At 40.0% G+C, this 16040-nt stretch overlaps 2 protein-coding genes across 8 annotated transcripts in view; one reads left to right on the forward strand and one right to left on the reverse strand.

Annotated features, from left to right (window-relative positions):
- The window catches only part of LOC125920897 (complement C5-like), a 57073-nt gene extending 41816 nt beyond the window's left edge, over positions 1 to 15257 (reverse strand). Inside the window, exons 1-2 of one of the 4 annotated variants that reach the window (XM_049628115.1) lie at positions 15149 to 15257; positions 13398 to 13456 (exon numbers count right to left, since the gene is read on the reverse strand). In XM_049628115.1, coding sequence (XP_049484072.1) covers positions 13398 to 13456; positions 15149 to 15242 — 153 coding nt within the window. In that variant the 5' untranslated portion in view covers positions 15243 to 15257. Of the gene's footprint in view, positions 1 to 34; positions 228 to 811; positions 916 to 13397; positions 13457 to 14094 lie in introns of those variants that run through there. The other 3 variants (XM_049628104.1, XM_049628120.1, XM_049628110.1) reach the window with 3 other exon arrangements.
- CNTRL (centriolin) overlaps positions 15115 to 16040 on the forward strand; it is an 83753-nt gene continuing 82827 nt past the window's right edge. For 3 of the 4 annotated variants that reach the window (XM_049628037.1, XM_049628056.1, XM_049628048.1), the window contains exon 1: positions 15116 to 15205. The gene's annotated coding sequence lies outside the window, so the exon portion shown is untranslated. Of the gene's footprint in view, positions 15206 to 16040 lie in introns of all 4 variants that reach the window. The other variant, XM_049628041.1, reaches the window with a different exon arrangement.

The raw sequence follows: 16040 nt of genomic DNA on the forward strand, positions 1-16040 counted from the left end.
GGCATATAAAAGAAACTATGATAAGAATACATACAGTTAAGTTTACAGAGCTTTGGAATTTATTTTCTGGAGACAAATTAACTTGGCCAGAAGAATATGTAAAACTTTTATCAGGATAACTTTTAATAGCAATGGTCACAGCAAATGAGTCCGTGTATCCATGAACTTGAATTACTACATTTTCAGAGGCTCCAACATAGAATACTTTAGGGGCTGAGACAACATACCTGTTGAAAAAGTAAAATTACAGAGTCAGACTGTTAATAAAACATAATTTTTTAAAAACATTTCACTTAGGAGAATCAACTGAAATTAGCACTGTTTCTTATCTTTAATAACATATATTTTATTTCTCAATGTTTTATTATCTATGATGAAGCCAGGATTGCTTCCTGAAAGTATCCAAAGGATGAGATTTCAAGGAGGCAGATCCAAGTGGTTTTGATCAGTTGCAGCCGGGGGCGGGGGGGGGGGGGGGTATGTAATAGAGTCCACTATAAGAAATGCAAATAGGGATCATGCTTCTGTCTTTTGAAGAAACTTTTTTAATCAAAATGCCAATCAGTAAGTTACCCTTCCCCAGAGGTAACAGCTTGGGAAAAATACAAAGTTTTTGAATACAAGTCATGTGGTGTTCACAAAGTACTCATACAGAAAACAGAGTAACAGCATTGGACAATAGAGAAAAGAAGAAGCTAACCTGGAGTTTTCAGAAGTAGAAAATTAATTTCATGTGGCAGTGATTGAGTTCTGTTTTCTATAAAAGCATAACCAAAACACGTTGCAAATGAAAACGGGATTTTTCACTTACGTTTGCTCTTGTGCCCAACTTTTTCCCAAGTAGAAAAAAATACAGACTACACTTAAAATGTCCATGCCTGGGGTAGCATTAAGCTGTTGACAACTTTCTGGAAATTGTCCTCCTTTTTGTGAACTCAGCTTGAAAATTTTGGTTAAATTAGTCTTCAGGTTAATTATTAACATTAGATAGTGGGATCACTGAGAAGGAAAGCTAAGAATTTAAATCATAACCTTTGAATGTCTACAAGTAATTTTGGGATTTGAAATATAAAGCAGATATTGATGAGTAAAGCAGAAAAGACACCCAAATGGGAGTCTCTAGAAAAATGTTTCAAAGCTGGACACAGACACAAAATTCTTGGAGGCTGCTCTGGTCTTGCACATTTTCTGGGTGTAGTAGATGCAGTTGATGCCATGACCAGATCCCCCTTACTGGGCTTGGTGCAACCATTCTATAGATACCTTGAGTGCTGGCTGTTAAAGTTTCTCACTTGCCCCCTTCTCCAAGTAATTCACCTCAGCCACAGATGACAGCTTGCCCAGAAATGCTTGAGATGTTACATCTCTGTCTGGGATTGGTTCATAGTCAATAACTGATTGATTCTGGGGGCACAACAGTCTACCTTCCTTGCTTCAAGGTGGGACAACTTCGTGGTAGCATCCATGCTACAGAGCACCCTGGTAGGGTCGGGGTGAAGCTAGACCTCAGCTGATACCACATCTTTGCTTACTTCTTGCCCTGCCCCGTGCAGCTTCCCTTACTGCTTACAGGTTCTCTTGAGAGAAGTCTTGTAATAAACTCACTTGCAAGGAATGTCTCCCTGTCTCAGGCTCTACATTCTAATTTTAAGGAGCATGGGAAGGGACTATCATCCTGGATCTCATGTAGAATGTCTCAGATATGGAAGTGGTTCTGAGGCTTCCATGGAATGGGTCTGGTTGAATGCGGCCCACGAGGTCTGTACTGATCCACTGTAGAGCAGGTCTAAAGTCCCAAGGCAGCTCCCCAAATGCTGAAATGTTCCCAGGGAACTCTAGGACTAGAAATGACTCCTCAATGTCGACAACCAGGGCATGGGCAAGGGAGCAATGAAGCTATTGCTGTCTTAGGCTTCCTTAAGTCTGCATTCAATTGCACGAATGGTCCCATCCTGAACTGCCAAGTCTCTAGGTATATTGGGTGGCTAGTAGTTAGGTTATTGGGTTTTGTAATTGCATCTTCACTTGACTGTTTTTCTCTCTAGACTATAAGTTCCATGAGGACAGGTACTGGGTCTAACATATATAATGGGGATATACCCCAGAACTTATTACACTGTCCAAAGGATACTTAGACACTCAACAAGTTGTTGCCAAATGAATGAATGAAAAGGTGGGCCAAGGAAGATAATGTTGAAAGGCAGGTTGAGGGCAGGTTGTGGATGGCCCTGAATGCCAAGTTAATGAGCCTGGATTTCATTTTGTATGCACCAGGAAACAAAGAATTTCGGCATTGCTTCTCTGACCCTGGGGATGTTGCCATCTCCTTATGACTTACTGTTCTTTGTTCCATGGAAATAATAGGTAGTACTTTTATGCAAAGTATTAGTGAAAATGTTCTCTACGGTAAAATGCAAGCAGAAATTGATAAAATTCTGAGATGTCAAATGTTCATTCACAACAGCAACTTTAAAAACTGTTCTATCATAACAGTTTTAGATTTTGATAAGCAAGAGTTTTATAGCTATAATGTTAGACTTTATACTTTTGTCGGGACTAATGGCCTTGTGTGAGTAGTTAATGAACTCTCTCATGAAGTGATGTTACTGACATACATGTTGTTGCAACACATTTTTTTGAACAGGGGCCTGTAAGCTAATATTTAAACCATTGATTGAGTTCTAAACCATGTCAAGCAGGAGCAATGATAGGAAAATTAGTAAGCAACAATGTATTGAAAAGGATCATTTAATGTAAAAAGACCTTAAGATTGTAGCTGCATAGATCCAGTCCAGAACATTTTCAAACCAACAGTGTCAAAAACACTCTCATCAGAGATGAGACTAATTTTAGCTTTGTTTTAATTTTTGGCCAACCATCTCAGTTACTGAAGCCATCTGAAAGGAAAAATCACTTTATTTCAAGGGCATATTTAATATATATCTTCTTCTCATATAGGTTCAAAATTTGGGCCACAAAAGGACAATCTGTGTTACTCGTTTTGTACTCAGTCCCATGCATGGACTCACATGATTACTAAGAAGGAACAAATACAATGACAAAGATCGGGAACGAAAAAAGTGTCAGGTCAAATTTCACACTATTATCACTTTTCTTTTAAGCATTTTTAAATATATTTTTGAGAAACAGAGAGACAGAGCACGAACAGGGAAGGGGCAGAGAGAGAGGAGACACAGAATCTGAAGCAGGCTCCAGGCTCTGAGCTGTCAGCACAGAGCCTGATGCAGAGCTCGAACCCATGAACCATGAGATCATGACCTGAACTGAAGTTGGACACTTGACTGATGCTTGACCAACTGACCCACCCAGGTGCCCCTATTATCAGTACTTCTTAAACCTAAATAGGCCACATACATTTAATATTCCCTAATACTGAAACTTTCAGAGTTTTCTCCCCCCAACCTCGTGACAAATGGGAAGAGAAATTACACAGGTAGTTATCTCAAGGCTTCTCAACCACAGCACTACTGACATTTTGGGCAGAGTGATTATAATGGGCAGCTGCCCTGTACATTGTAGGCTGTTTAGCAGCATGTCTGGCCTCCAACCCCATTAGATGTCAGCAGAACTTTCTTCCTAGTCACGGCCACAAAATGTCCCCAACACTACCAAATGTCCCCTGATGGGAAGCAGGGCAAAATGGTCTCTTGTTGAGAATCACTAGATTGCTGTATGTTTTAGTATTTAAGGAGAGAATGAGGAAGGTACTTACTTGTGCCTCTATCAAAGATACAGGGGTGCCTGGGTGGCTCAGTTGGTTGAACATCTGACTTTGGCTCAGGTCATAATCTCATGGTTTTTGAGTTCAAGCCCTGCATCGGGCTCTGTGCTAACAGCTCAGAGCCTGGAGCTTGCTTTGGATTCTGTCTCCCCCTCTCTCTGCCCCTCCCATGCTCATGTTCTCTCTCTCTCAATAATAAATAAACATTAAGAGAAAATTTTTTTTAATAAAAAAAAAGATACAGAATTCAGTAGGCTCTTCATTTGAGTTATTTGGCTCCTTTAAGCTCCCATGGAAATCTGTAATTCCCTTAGTTTCTTCCACAAACAGGAATGTCATTATTTCATTTCTTAATTTAAAAAAAAAATTGTTTTAGAGAGAGAGAGTGCAAGCGGGAAGAGAGGCAGAGGGAGAAAGAGAATCTTAAGCAGGCTCCATGCTCAGTGTGGAGTCCAATGGGGGACTCGATTCCATGACTCTGGGATCATGACCTGAGCTGAAATCAAGAGTCAGACGCTCAACTGACTGAGCCACCCAGGCACCCCTGGAAGGTCATTATTTCAAAGACCACTGATGGCTTCCAAATTTATATCTCCAATTGATATCTGAATGTTGGAGTGCCCCAGGGTTTGGGCCTTTTTCTACTTTTTAATGTGCATTCACCCACTAAGCAATCTCATCCAATCACATGAATTTGAATACTGTCTACATACACCAACGCACTTAAATTTCATTCTCTGGACCACCCCCCTAAGCCCTAGAGTTGTATATCTAATTGCCTTACTCATAACCTACACTTGGATATCTAATTAGCATCTTAAACTTACTACATTCACAACAACTTTAAAGATCTCCTTGCTCTACAACAGAATATCAAAAAATTAGGACAGCTTCTAACATATATGACAAGGATTGAAACATTCAGAAAAAAAAACTTGGAGGATATACAGGTTATGCAAAGTGAAGAAGACTATTCATCTACCCCCCCCCCCAAAAAAAAAACCTCCCTTAATATACTCATAAAAAAAGAGAAAATATTGCAATCATGAAGCAAGAACAGGATACCATACAAAAGGAACATTCGGAGAAAAAAATGAGCTCTTAGGTATTAAAAACATATAAGAAACTCTGGAATATAAAGTTGAGTAAATCTTCAAAAAAGCAAAGAGATGGTAAATAGGAGAAAAAAGGATAAAATATAAGATAAAGAAGGATAAAATAAGAGGATTAGGAGGCCCAGCAGCTGAATAATGAGAAATGAGAGCTCCAGAAAGATAGGAGGGAGCTTATTATCAGTGAAATAATTTAGAAAATTTTCCAGAAAAGAAGGATGGGAGTTGTCAGATTAGAAGATCCTTCCAAGGGCCAAGTAAAAAGATGAAAATATATTGATACCAAGGCACATCATCTGGAACTTTGGAGGCACTGAGGACAAGAAATAGATCCTAATAGTTTCCAAGGAAAGAGAGACAGACAGACAGAAAGACACAGAGAGAAATATGACATATAAAGGATTAAGAGTTAGAAGGATTATGAGTTAGAATGGAGAATGGTATGAACTTTCAATAGCCACAGGGAAGCAAGAAGACAATGGAGGGATACCTTCAAATTTCTAAAGGAAAATTATTTCTAGTTTCTACAGTCAATCAAACCATCCATGAGGTGTTAAGGGTAGAATAAAGACATTTGCAGAAATGCAAGGCTTTAAAAAAAATTGCCTCCTATATATCTGACTTCAATGTGCTAGGAGAATGTGCTCTACCAAAATAAGAGTATAAACCAAGAAAATAAAGATATGCAGAAGGTCCAATGCAGGCTTGAGGCAAAAGGATTTCTCAATGGGATAGTGAAGGGAAAGTCCAGGATGACAGCTATGCACAAGATGTACAGGAAATCCAAACACTTGTAGCAGTTGAGACTCAAGGGACAGATTTGTTGAGGATTTTCATCATCCAGATCCATGTTGCTGGGTTTTTAAAATTTTTTTTAACATTTATTTATTTTGAGAGAGAGACACACACAGATAGACAGAGCCTGAGCAGGGGAGGGGCAGAGAGAGAGGGAGACACAGAATCTGAAGCAGGCTCCAGGCTCTGAGCTGTCAACACGGAGCCCGATGCGGGGCTCAAACCACGAACTGTGAGATCATGACCTGAGCCAAAGTTGGACCCTCAACCGACTGAGCCACCCAGGCGCCCCCATTCTGCTCTTATATCATCTTTTTCACTTGAAGTCAGAATGCCCAGGTGAACCTGACCCAGATTCTTATTTGTACTTGGCTTGTTGCAGTTTGTTCTGATGAAATTCCTACTCTCCATTCCTGATCTACACTACCCCCAACCAGACGCCCAAATGCAGTAACTTCTGTGCTTATCATAACTCACTACATTTACCATGTACACAGGCACAGACATTCCCCAAAGTGGCTCTTGTAAATTCTCAAGAGATAAAACTAGGTTGTGACCCAGAAACTATTCACCTATCTACTCTAGGAATACTTCATCTACTAATGGCAATCTTGACTTTTCCTTAGTAACTATACTTGGCTTTCTATTCAGTTATTCAGAAATAAACATTATACAAATTAAGGATAAACATACACCTGGTAAAACTATAATGAAAAGCAAGGAAATTATTCATATGCAAGGATTATTAATATAAAAGTCATCCTCTTTTGGGGAAGAGGATGGGACACCATATAAAGAATGGGTACATACAGGCACACAGAGAGCTTCTATTTCTTAACCTGGGTGCCCTATATGCAAGTATTCAATATGTTATTATTCTTCAAGCTATACTTATATGTTTTACAATCTCTTCTTTCTTTATGATAAATATAGTAATAAATACCCTGCAAAAGAAAATTAAATAATGCATTTTGAGAGTGATGAGACTTCTGACACATCAAATTTAAATGAAAAGTAAATATACTTTACAAATATATATTTGTTTTTTCTTCTCAGCTTATTTAATAATCTTATATTTTATAAGGTAATAATTATGTTAAAGCATTGGTGTGTTTGTAACATATATTTAGGCACGAAGTATAATAACAGCACAAAAAGGAGAAAGAGGAAAGCTTATGAGAACAACATTTTTATGTATCGGTACAGTTAGGTTAGCATAAATATGAAGTAGATTCAGATAAGTTATGGTAAGCCATAGAGAAATCATTAAGAAAATAACTTCTAGAGACCTGGGTGGCTCAGTTGTTTAAGCATCTGACTCTTGATTTTGGCTCAGGTCATGAGATCAAGCCCTGTGTTGGGCTCTGTGCTGAAAGCAGGGAGCCTGCTTGGGATTCTCCCTGTCCCTCTCTCTCTGCCCCCTCCACTCATGCTCCCGATCTCTCACTCAAAATAAATAAATAAACATTAAAAAAGAAAAGAAAATAACTTCTAAAAATAGAGTAAAATTACAGGAATTAAAACTAACACTAGAAAATAGTCATTTAATGTTTTAAAAAAAGCTATAAGGGAGGAATAGAGAAACAAAAAATACATGATATATAGAAAACAAAAAGTAAAGTGGCAGATATAAATTTAGATATATCAATGATCACATGAAATGTTAGTAGGTTAAATTACACAATCAAAGGGTAAAGATTGTCTGGCTGGATTTTTACAAAAACAAGACCCAACTATATGCTGTCTACAAGACACACTTTTGATTCAAATATACAAATAGGTTTTGGGTAAAAAAAGATATATAACAGCAACCATAAGAAAACTGGAGTGACTATATCATATCAGACCAGGACATATGTATACAAGAAGCATTCTCCATTCACTCATATGGTAGGCTATAAAACAAGCCTCAATAAATTTAAAAGAATTTAAATTACATAGAATATGTTCTCTGATCACAGTGGAGTGAAAGTAGACATTAATAACAAAAAAAATTGGGAATTCACAAATGTGTGGAAAATTTTTTTTTTTTTTACAATTTTTTAATGTTTACTTATTTTTGAGAGAATGTGTGAGTGGGGGAGAAGCAGAGAGGGAGACACAGAATTTGAAGCAGGTTCCAGGCTCTGAGCTGTCAGCACAGAGTCTGACGTGGGACTGGAACCCACAAGCCATGAGATCATGACCTGAGCTGAAGTCAGACGCTTAACCGACTGAGCCACCCAGGCACCCCACAAATGTGTGGAAATTTAACAACACGTTCCTAAATAACGAATGGTTCAAAGAAAAAAAATCACAAAGGAAATTGGAAAATACTTTGAGATGAATAAAAATGAGGACAACATACCAAAATATATGGGATGCAACAAAAGCAGTGCTTAGAGGAAATTCTGTAACTGTAAACATCTACATTAAAAAAGAAGAAAGATCTCAAATCAACAACCTAATCTCCATCTTAAGACAGTGAGAAGAGAAAACTAAGTGCAAAGCAAGTAGAAGAAAGGAAAAAACACCAATTAGATTTGGAATTCTAGAATAGGAAAACAATAGAGAAAGTCAAACCTAACCAAAAGTCGGTTCTTTAAAAAAAACCAAAACAAACAAACAAACAAAAAAATCAACAAATTAGTCAAATCTTTAAGCTCTCCAAGAAAAAAGTATTGTCAGAGTTTTTTAATTTTTATTCACTAAATATTTTTATTCACTAAATTTTTGTTCACTAAAATAATGAATAAAGAGGAGACATTATTTGCAATATTCCAGAAATGGAAAGGATTATAAGGGAATGCTATGTATAACTGTATGCTAACAGATGAAATAAAAAAACAGATGAAATAGAAAAGTTCCTAGAAATACATAAACTACTAAAATTGAAGAAGAGATAGACGATCAGGAAAGACCTATAATAAGTAAAGAAATTCAATTAGCAATTTAAAAACTACACACAAAGCCCAAGTCCAATGACTTCACTGGTGAATTTCTATCAAACATATAAAGAAGAATTAATGCCAATTCTTCTCAAACTCTTACTAAAAAATATAAGAGGAGTGAACACTTCCCAATTCATTCTATCAGATCAGTGTTACCCTGATACCCAAACCAAAGACATCATAGGAAAACTATAGAACAATATCACTTATACATATAAATGCAAAAGTTCTCAACAATGCTACAAACTAAATACTACAAACTAAATACAAGCAAACTAAATTAAGCAGCATATAAAAAGGATTATAAGCCATGAGGAAGTGGGATTTATCCCAGGAATGTAAAGTTGGTTTAACATCCCAAAATTAATTAATGTAAAACACTGTAACACCAGAATGAAGAACAAAACCCATGGTCATCTCAACAGATGCAGAAGAAAACATTTGACAAATTCAATCCTCTCTCATGATTTAAAAAAAAAAAAAAGTCAACAAGCTAGAAATAGAAGAAAACTTCCTCAACCTGATAACAGCATCTAAGAAAAATCCACACTTAACATAATATTTAAATGATGAAAGACTGAATGCTTTCCTCCTAAGATCAGGAAAAAGCACTTGCATTCAAAATTATACTGGAAGTTCTCATCAGGACAATTAGGTGAGAAAAATAAACAAAAGGCATCAATATTGAAAAGGAAGAAGTAAAACTATCTCCATTTTCAAATGACATGATCTTGTATTAGAAAATCCTAAGGAATCCACTTAAAAAACAAACGAACAAAAAACCATTAGAACTAAGAAATCGGTTCAGCCAGGTTGTAGGACACTGGATCTATACACAAAAGTAGATTGTATTTCTATATAGCAGCAATGACTAAACTGAAATTAAGAAAACAGTTCCATTTATAATAGCATCAAAGAAAATAAAGTTACTTAGGAAAAACCCAAAAGAAGTATAAGTTATACTCTGAAAACTATAAAACATGTTGAAAGAAATTTAAAAAAACCTAAATAAATAGAAAGACATCCCATGCTTATGAGTTGGAAGACTTCATATTGTTAAGATTGCAATATGCCCCAAACTGATCTACAGATTTAACACCTAACATGGCTCATCTGAGCCCCTTTGGCTGTGGCACCTAATTTACGGTTTTACTGCTCCAACTGTGCTCTAGCCCTGCTGATGAACTTCTGGTTTCCTCAAGTTGCTCTCTCAAATATCTTTGGTCCTCGCACAAGCTACCTATTCCTTTTGCCTTAGATGCTCATCTCAACTTTTTCATGTGGCTAACTTCCACGGGTTGTCCTCAGGTCTCAGCTTACAAACCCTATTTTCTAAGATATCTTCCTTGATCTACTCTGAAAAGGATAAATGCCTCTTTCTGTGTGTGCCTTTACAACCCATTCTTACTGATTTCAACACTTCCTATACAATTCTGCCAATCTCGTTTTATATTCTACTTGTCTGCATTGCCTTAATGAAATGTAGTCATATCTGGTAGGCAGGGCTGAGTCATATTTGCCATATTCATTGAACAGATGAATTGAACAAATCGAAGAACTCACATGTTGATTTTGTCAAATGATGCTCCTTTCTTTGGCTTCCACCACCACCAAGAGTAGTGGTTCTCAGTCTTACCTGCACATCAGGATCACCTTGGGAGTTTTAAAAACTCTTGAGTCCTAGGTCATACCTTGGTCTGATTAAATCAAGGTCTCTGAATAGGGTGGGGTGGGCAGGCATTACCTCGGGTAATTAAATATGTAGCCAAAGCTAAGAATCACCGTACTAGAAGTAGATTCTCTTCTATGGGACCATCTTCTAAGATTAGTTTGGTCTCTTTTACTTTACTTTTTAGAGTATGAGCTGGAATCTAAGTGTCACCCTAAGTGAGGGCCATCTAAGGCATAATTACTAAGGAGGTCCTCAGAAGTCATTATAAGAGGAAGTTAAGAGGAGTTCAAGTTCCTGCATCAGTCTACATGGAGATGGGGAGAGGACTCTGACAATACATATTGTCATCCTGGCTTTCCTTGGGTTCAGCTTCAATAGGCCTATGCTTAAGTTCCCAGGAAACCCCAATAACAGGTTAGCTGAAATTGTTTAAGTCTCCATGGGGAATTGAGAGACAAGAAGAGCTCAGTAGTATGCTTTTGATTGGTTTTACATAGTAGTGATCAGCATTAACAATGAGAAAGAGTCAGTTATATCTGTTAAGGACATAAAGGGGAAAAAAAGAAATAATGACAAGAGGCCAGGACCTCTTGGTTCAGGAGACTCCTCCCTCAGTACAGAAGCACACTTATCATCAGACACCAACTCCGTCAGCACATAGGCACTTTGGCAACAGAGTGGTATCTTTGGTTGATCAACAGCAGTGTGGCAACCATGAAGATGGTCTGCTTGGATTTCCCTTAAAGAAAGAACTTGCTGGGCGCATGGGTGGCTCAGTCAGTTAAGCGTCCGACTTTGGCTCAGGTCACGATCTCATGGTTTGTGGGTTTGTCGAGCTCTGTGCTGATAGCTCAGATTGTGGAACTTGCTTCCGATTCTGTGTCTCCCTCTCTTTCTGGCCCTCCCCCCACTCCCAGCTCATGCTCTCGCATTCTCTCTCTCTCTCTCTCAAAAATAAATAAACATAAAAAGAAAGAGCTTGCCATCCAGCTTCAAGGAGCATATTAGTTAACAGCTTCCAGTTGTCAATGCTTTCAAGACCCACATTAGCTTTCAAGCTGTGCTCTTCCCAGGCAGCCTTCAGCCAATGACTTAACACTAGAACCTGGCCAATTCTAGGTAAGAAAATAACTTTATCTTTTAAGACTGAAAGATGATAATGTTAACTGTAAATTGAAGGATGTTAGCTAGAGGATATGACCAAACCTGAGATTCTCTCTAGTTCTTACATTCTATAAATCTGTTGAAAAGAATCTGGGAAAGTTTTACATGAATAGTTAATCTTGCTCATCTCTGATTCACCTGGCAATACAAATACATTGTTTTCCTTCTTCTAGAAATTTGTTTCTAGTTCACTTCCTTTTCTAATGCTATCCTGAATTTATTCCCTTTTGCTGATATCTGTACACGATATCTTGAGTGAATATGTTATTCCCCAACTGTCTTTCACGTAATGGTTTTAATACCTATTGATGATCTTTGAATCAAATATGTTGAGGGTGGCAAAATGGCAATTTGCTAACTTGAGCATTTCATCTATAGCTGGAATGCTTCTGAAAGGGTTTCCCTTTTGTAGAAATTCAAAATGTTAACTTACAAAAGCTTTAAAAAAGGAAGTTACAGGAATTTAGAGCTTAAAATATTTCAAAGCTAGATACAAGCCAATAGTATTTGGAGGCTGTTTTGGTCTCAAATATTCTCTGGTCACACGGGAAAGCCACTCTAACCCTGAATAGGTATATGATAGATAATAGTGTGGATTCAGGTGGTATGATTCAGAGACAGAGGAGTTCAGGATCTGCTTGAGTGGGTCTGGTTTGGACCTGAGCACAAAAAGCCTGTTACTGGCCTTTAGATCTGAGCTCACAGAGCAGGCCTCAAATTCTTCAAGTCTCGGTGTCTTTACCAACCTTGGCACTGGAAACAGCCCAAGGTTAACCTGGATGGGGTTGTTATAAATCACTGGATATTACAGGTCCTTCCCATTCTGGATTCAACCCATACACAAATTCACATTAGAACTTTAGTGGAACACCACCAAGTCTCTAATTCTATTCCATTATCAGAGTGTCTTACTTTTCTGTATTTCCCACTAGATTGCAATCTTTTTGAGGGTAAAAACTATCTCGTTCACCACTGCATTCCCACAGATCTGGCACATAATAGGGTTTTAATATATATAGGAAAAATGAATAGAGAGGAAAGCCAAGGACAGATGAACAACAATAAAAACAAAAAATGAACCCACTACATTGAGACAAGATGATCAACAGTTTTGCAAACCAAGCCCAACGAATTTGGTATTTTGCAGACAGGTCATTGTACATTATTGTATAGAGTTAGGTTATTTTCACATATCAATATTCATAGGTGTCTAACGCAAAATTTGCATTTAGACAAAGTACATGTTTTTCTATTGCAAATTATACCTTACTCTGTGAGATTAAAAAAAACAAACAAGCATTTATTTAAAAATACATCCGTAATTTAGTTAACTTTCAAAAGTCACAGGCAGAAATGGCAGTAATGGAAGCTGCCGTCCCTGTCTGATCAGCTAGTCTGATTCTCCTCTAAAGCAAATTTGCCAAATGATTAAACTGGGTTTCATAACATGAGGCAAGTTCAAACAAACAGAATAACTTTGCTATCATTGGGAAAGAACCGAGGGACAGCTAAGTCATTCTACCGTGGCTAATATTTGTATTGTAAATGCAACTCAGAAGAGAAACAACTTTTTCATGTTATCAGATAAATACATATTGGCGTGGAATGAATGAGTTACCCTCACTCCTTTCCAATTTTCACTCTTGCTTTAGGGAGGGAGGTTCCTGTAGCATGCTAAGAGAGGCAGTTAATATTCAAATTACCTAGAGAAAGGTTTCCCCTCTGACATCTTCAAGGCCTAAGGTCTGTCCAACACCTTCATGCTAGACACTAATAGAGGGCACTGTATCTGGTTGAAGGAGGAAAATTGGCAATAAGGGACTGGAGAGTACCCATCAAGGCTGACTGGATATGGACTGAGAGACTACCCACAGGAAAAGTGTTTCGCACCATCCTCTGGACTTTGTGTATATTTTTGGTGGCTACTGATAACATTGATAATGAACTATACCAGCACACCATGTGTTGATATTGGAACCCACCTGAATATCGTTGCAGACTGTGAGGCATAGCAGTGAGGTTACGCGATAAATCCAATTCTCTGGGGGAAAAGAAAAAGAAAGGAGTGTCAAAATAAACGAACAAACAAACAAAATGACCGAACAGAAATTCAGCAACGTGCACGTTATTATTCCAAGCTAATTTCAACCTAATTTCAATAAAAAAAATGAATACCTCTTCCTCTTAAATTTAAAACCTGGAGCTTTCCAGGAATTTCACCTTTTCAACAACTCCAAGGGCTTCCTTCTGTGTTGCATAAATAGCGGGAGACAGGTGGGGAAGCATCATTCATGAAAATGTGAAGGCAATAGTGCCCCCTGTTGGAAGTCACCTGAATTTCTTATTGAAGTGAATCCACCTGACTTGAAAAACTAGAAGGGCCCGGTGTGGCTTATAATATGGCTCCTCTTCCACCTTCTTCTTCTTCTTCTTCTTTTTATTTTTAGCTTTTTCATTCCAGATTTTTGCATTAAATATAATGACCTACTTAACAATCAGCTGATTTTCAAGCTATTTTTTTCCCTCCTCCTGGGGTTTGCACAAGCTGTTCCCCTTTGCCAAGCAAATTCTTCCCCCACTCTCCCACACCTTGACTAAATTCTTCTCCTCTTTCAGGCTCACCTCTTCCGGGAAACCTTTGCCTGATAATAAAATAACTAAAACATACTGAGAACTTACTGTGGAACAGGCACTTTTCTAAGTTCTTTCACGGGCATTAACTTGTGTAATTTTCAGGAAAACTGTAGGAAGCAGGTGTGATTATCCCATTTCGTGGAGGAGGAAACGAGGCACAGATGGGGGAAATTTCTAAAAGTGTTACAAAGATGGACCATGAACTCTGAGGAAGGAAGAATCTGTGAGCAAATGCCTAAGAACTAGGGATGGGTGGGGGTGGGGGGGGAGGAGGTCATAACGAAGTTAAAGATTATGCCGGGATGTTGGTCTTTTGCGCAGACAAGATTCGAAGATTACGGTAAAAGAGAGGTAGTGACTGCTCTGGAGATTTCTGGAGACGGTGCAGCCTCTGTTGGTGACACGGTTCGAGGTACGAGCAGGGGAGTGGGAGGCTGGGGGGGAGGAAGGTGTTCTTGAGAATGTTTCCTAATTCACAATATCCGCCAAATTCTACTTAAATGAATGCTGAATGCATGTGGTGAAACGTAGCACTTTCAGGAAAGCCCTAACCCACGTCTCCTCAGAGGCTGCTTGCTTTTGCTTCTCGGTCCCCAACCGGAGGAATATTCTGCACAGCGCACGAGACCGTTCGCTGCCCGGTTTCCCGGGCCCGTCTCGCTCCCTGACTGGTCCCTGAAGGAGAGCCCTCGCCTCAGAAATAGGCCGCGCCAGGAGAAGCTGCGGCCAGCACCGAAAGGGCGGTTGCACGGCGACTGCGTTAAGTCGGCCTCTCAGGTCGGCCTCCGGCTCAGCCCACCAGGAGCGTGTCCGAGGTCTGGCGTGAGGCAGCTGCGGCTTCGCCCCAGGGAAGGGAGATGGGCTAGTCGGCGACTGCAGCAGGAAAGCTCGCCTCCCACGGGACCCGCGTCCACAGGCAGCCAAGGGCGCCACGGCTCGGGGCGGCAAAGGCGGCGGGAAGCCGTGCCCCGCCCACTCAACGGCTCCAGAAGAGGCGTGGCCGCGGCAGGCCCCGCCCACACCGCGCGCGCGGCCCCTGGGCAACCGGCACAACACAACAAAATGGCCGCCGCCTCGCTGGACGCCTGAAGGGAACAACCTGCGCGTCTCCCGCCCCGCCTCGTCCCGCGGGCCCGCTCGGATCGGCTCCTCGGCGGTGAGTGCCAGGCCGGGTCGAGGCCGTTCTCCGGCATCGGGCGGAGCGGTGGGGGCTGGCGACGAAGGCGGGAAGGCCTGGAGCGAGCGTGGGGTGGGACGGCTCGGGACGGATCCGGGGGCGGGGGCGTGTGCCTGGAAATTGGGATTGGATGAGAAGGAGGGGAGGGCCGGAACGGGCGTGGGGAGGAGGATGAAGGAGGGAGGTTTGGATGAGAAGTGAGAAGGTGGGCATGGGGGTGGGGGGCGGTTGGGAATGGAGAACCAGACTGCGGGGAGGTGTGGACGTTGGGTGCGGCTCCGAGAAGGATGGGGGTCCTGCCACCCGGAGGAGGAGGAGGAGGAGGGAGAGGCAGGGGTGTGCCAAGTGTCTGCGGGGAATGGCAGGGATAAAGGACGGTTTGGGTGTCCTTACGAGTGTCCTGGTATCCGACAGAATACAGTACGTGGAGAATGATGAAAGTTAGGGTATTGGGAAGAAATGTTGAAAGGAAAAGCAAATATTTTGTTGTATAATGGTTAAAGGATGGGTGAATCTGATGTCAAAACTTGGGTTCAAGTCTTGGTTCTACCAACTTGTGTTACTTAACCCGCTCTGTGACTTTGGGCATGTACCTTAATCTTCCTGAGCATGTTTTCTCATTTGTAAAAATAACTGCTAATTACCTTAGAGTGTACAGTATGTGTCAAATTCAGCCCTAAGCCCTTCGCGTGTATTAACTAATTGAGAATTTAAAATAACCTGTATGAAGTGACCGTCTTCATTTTAAAGTTGAAGAAACTGCGGACCAGAGAGGTTCAGTAATTTGCCTAATGTCACACAGTAAATGGAGAAG

The sequence above is a fragment of the Panthera uncia genome, chromosome D4 (genome assembly GCF_023721935.1).
Source record: "Panthera uncia isolate 11264 chromosome D4, Puncia_PCG_1.0, whole genome shotgun sequence".
Lineage (NCBI taxonomy): Eukaryota > Metazoa > Chordata > Mammalia > Carnivora > Felidae > Panthera > Panthera uncia.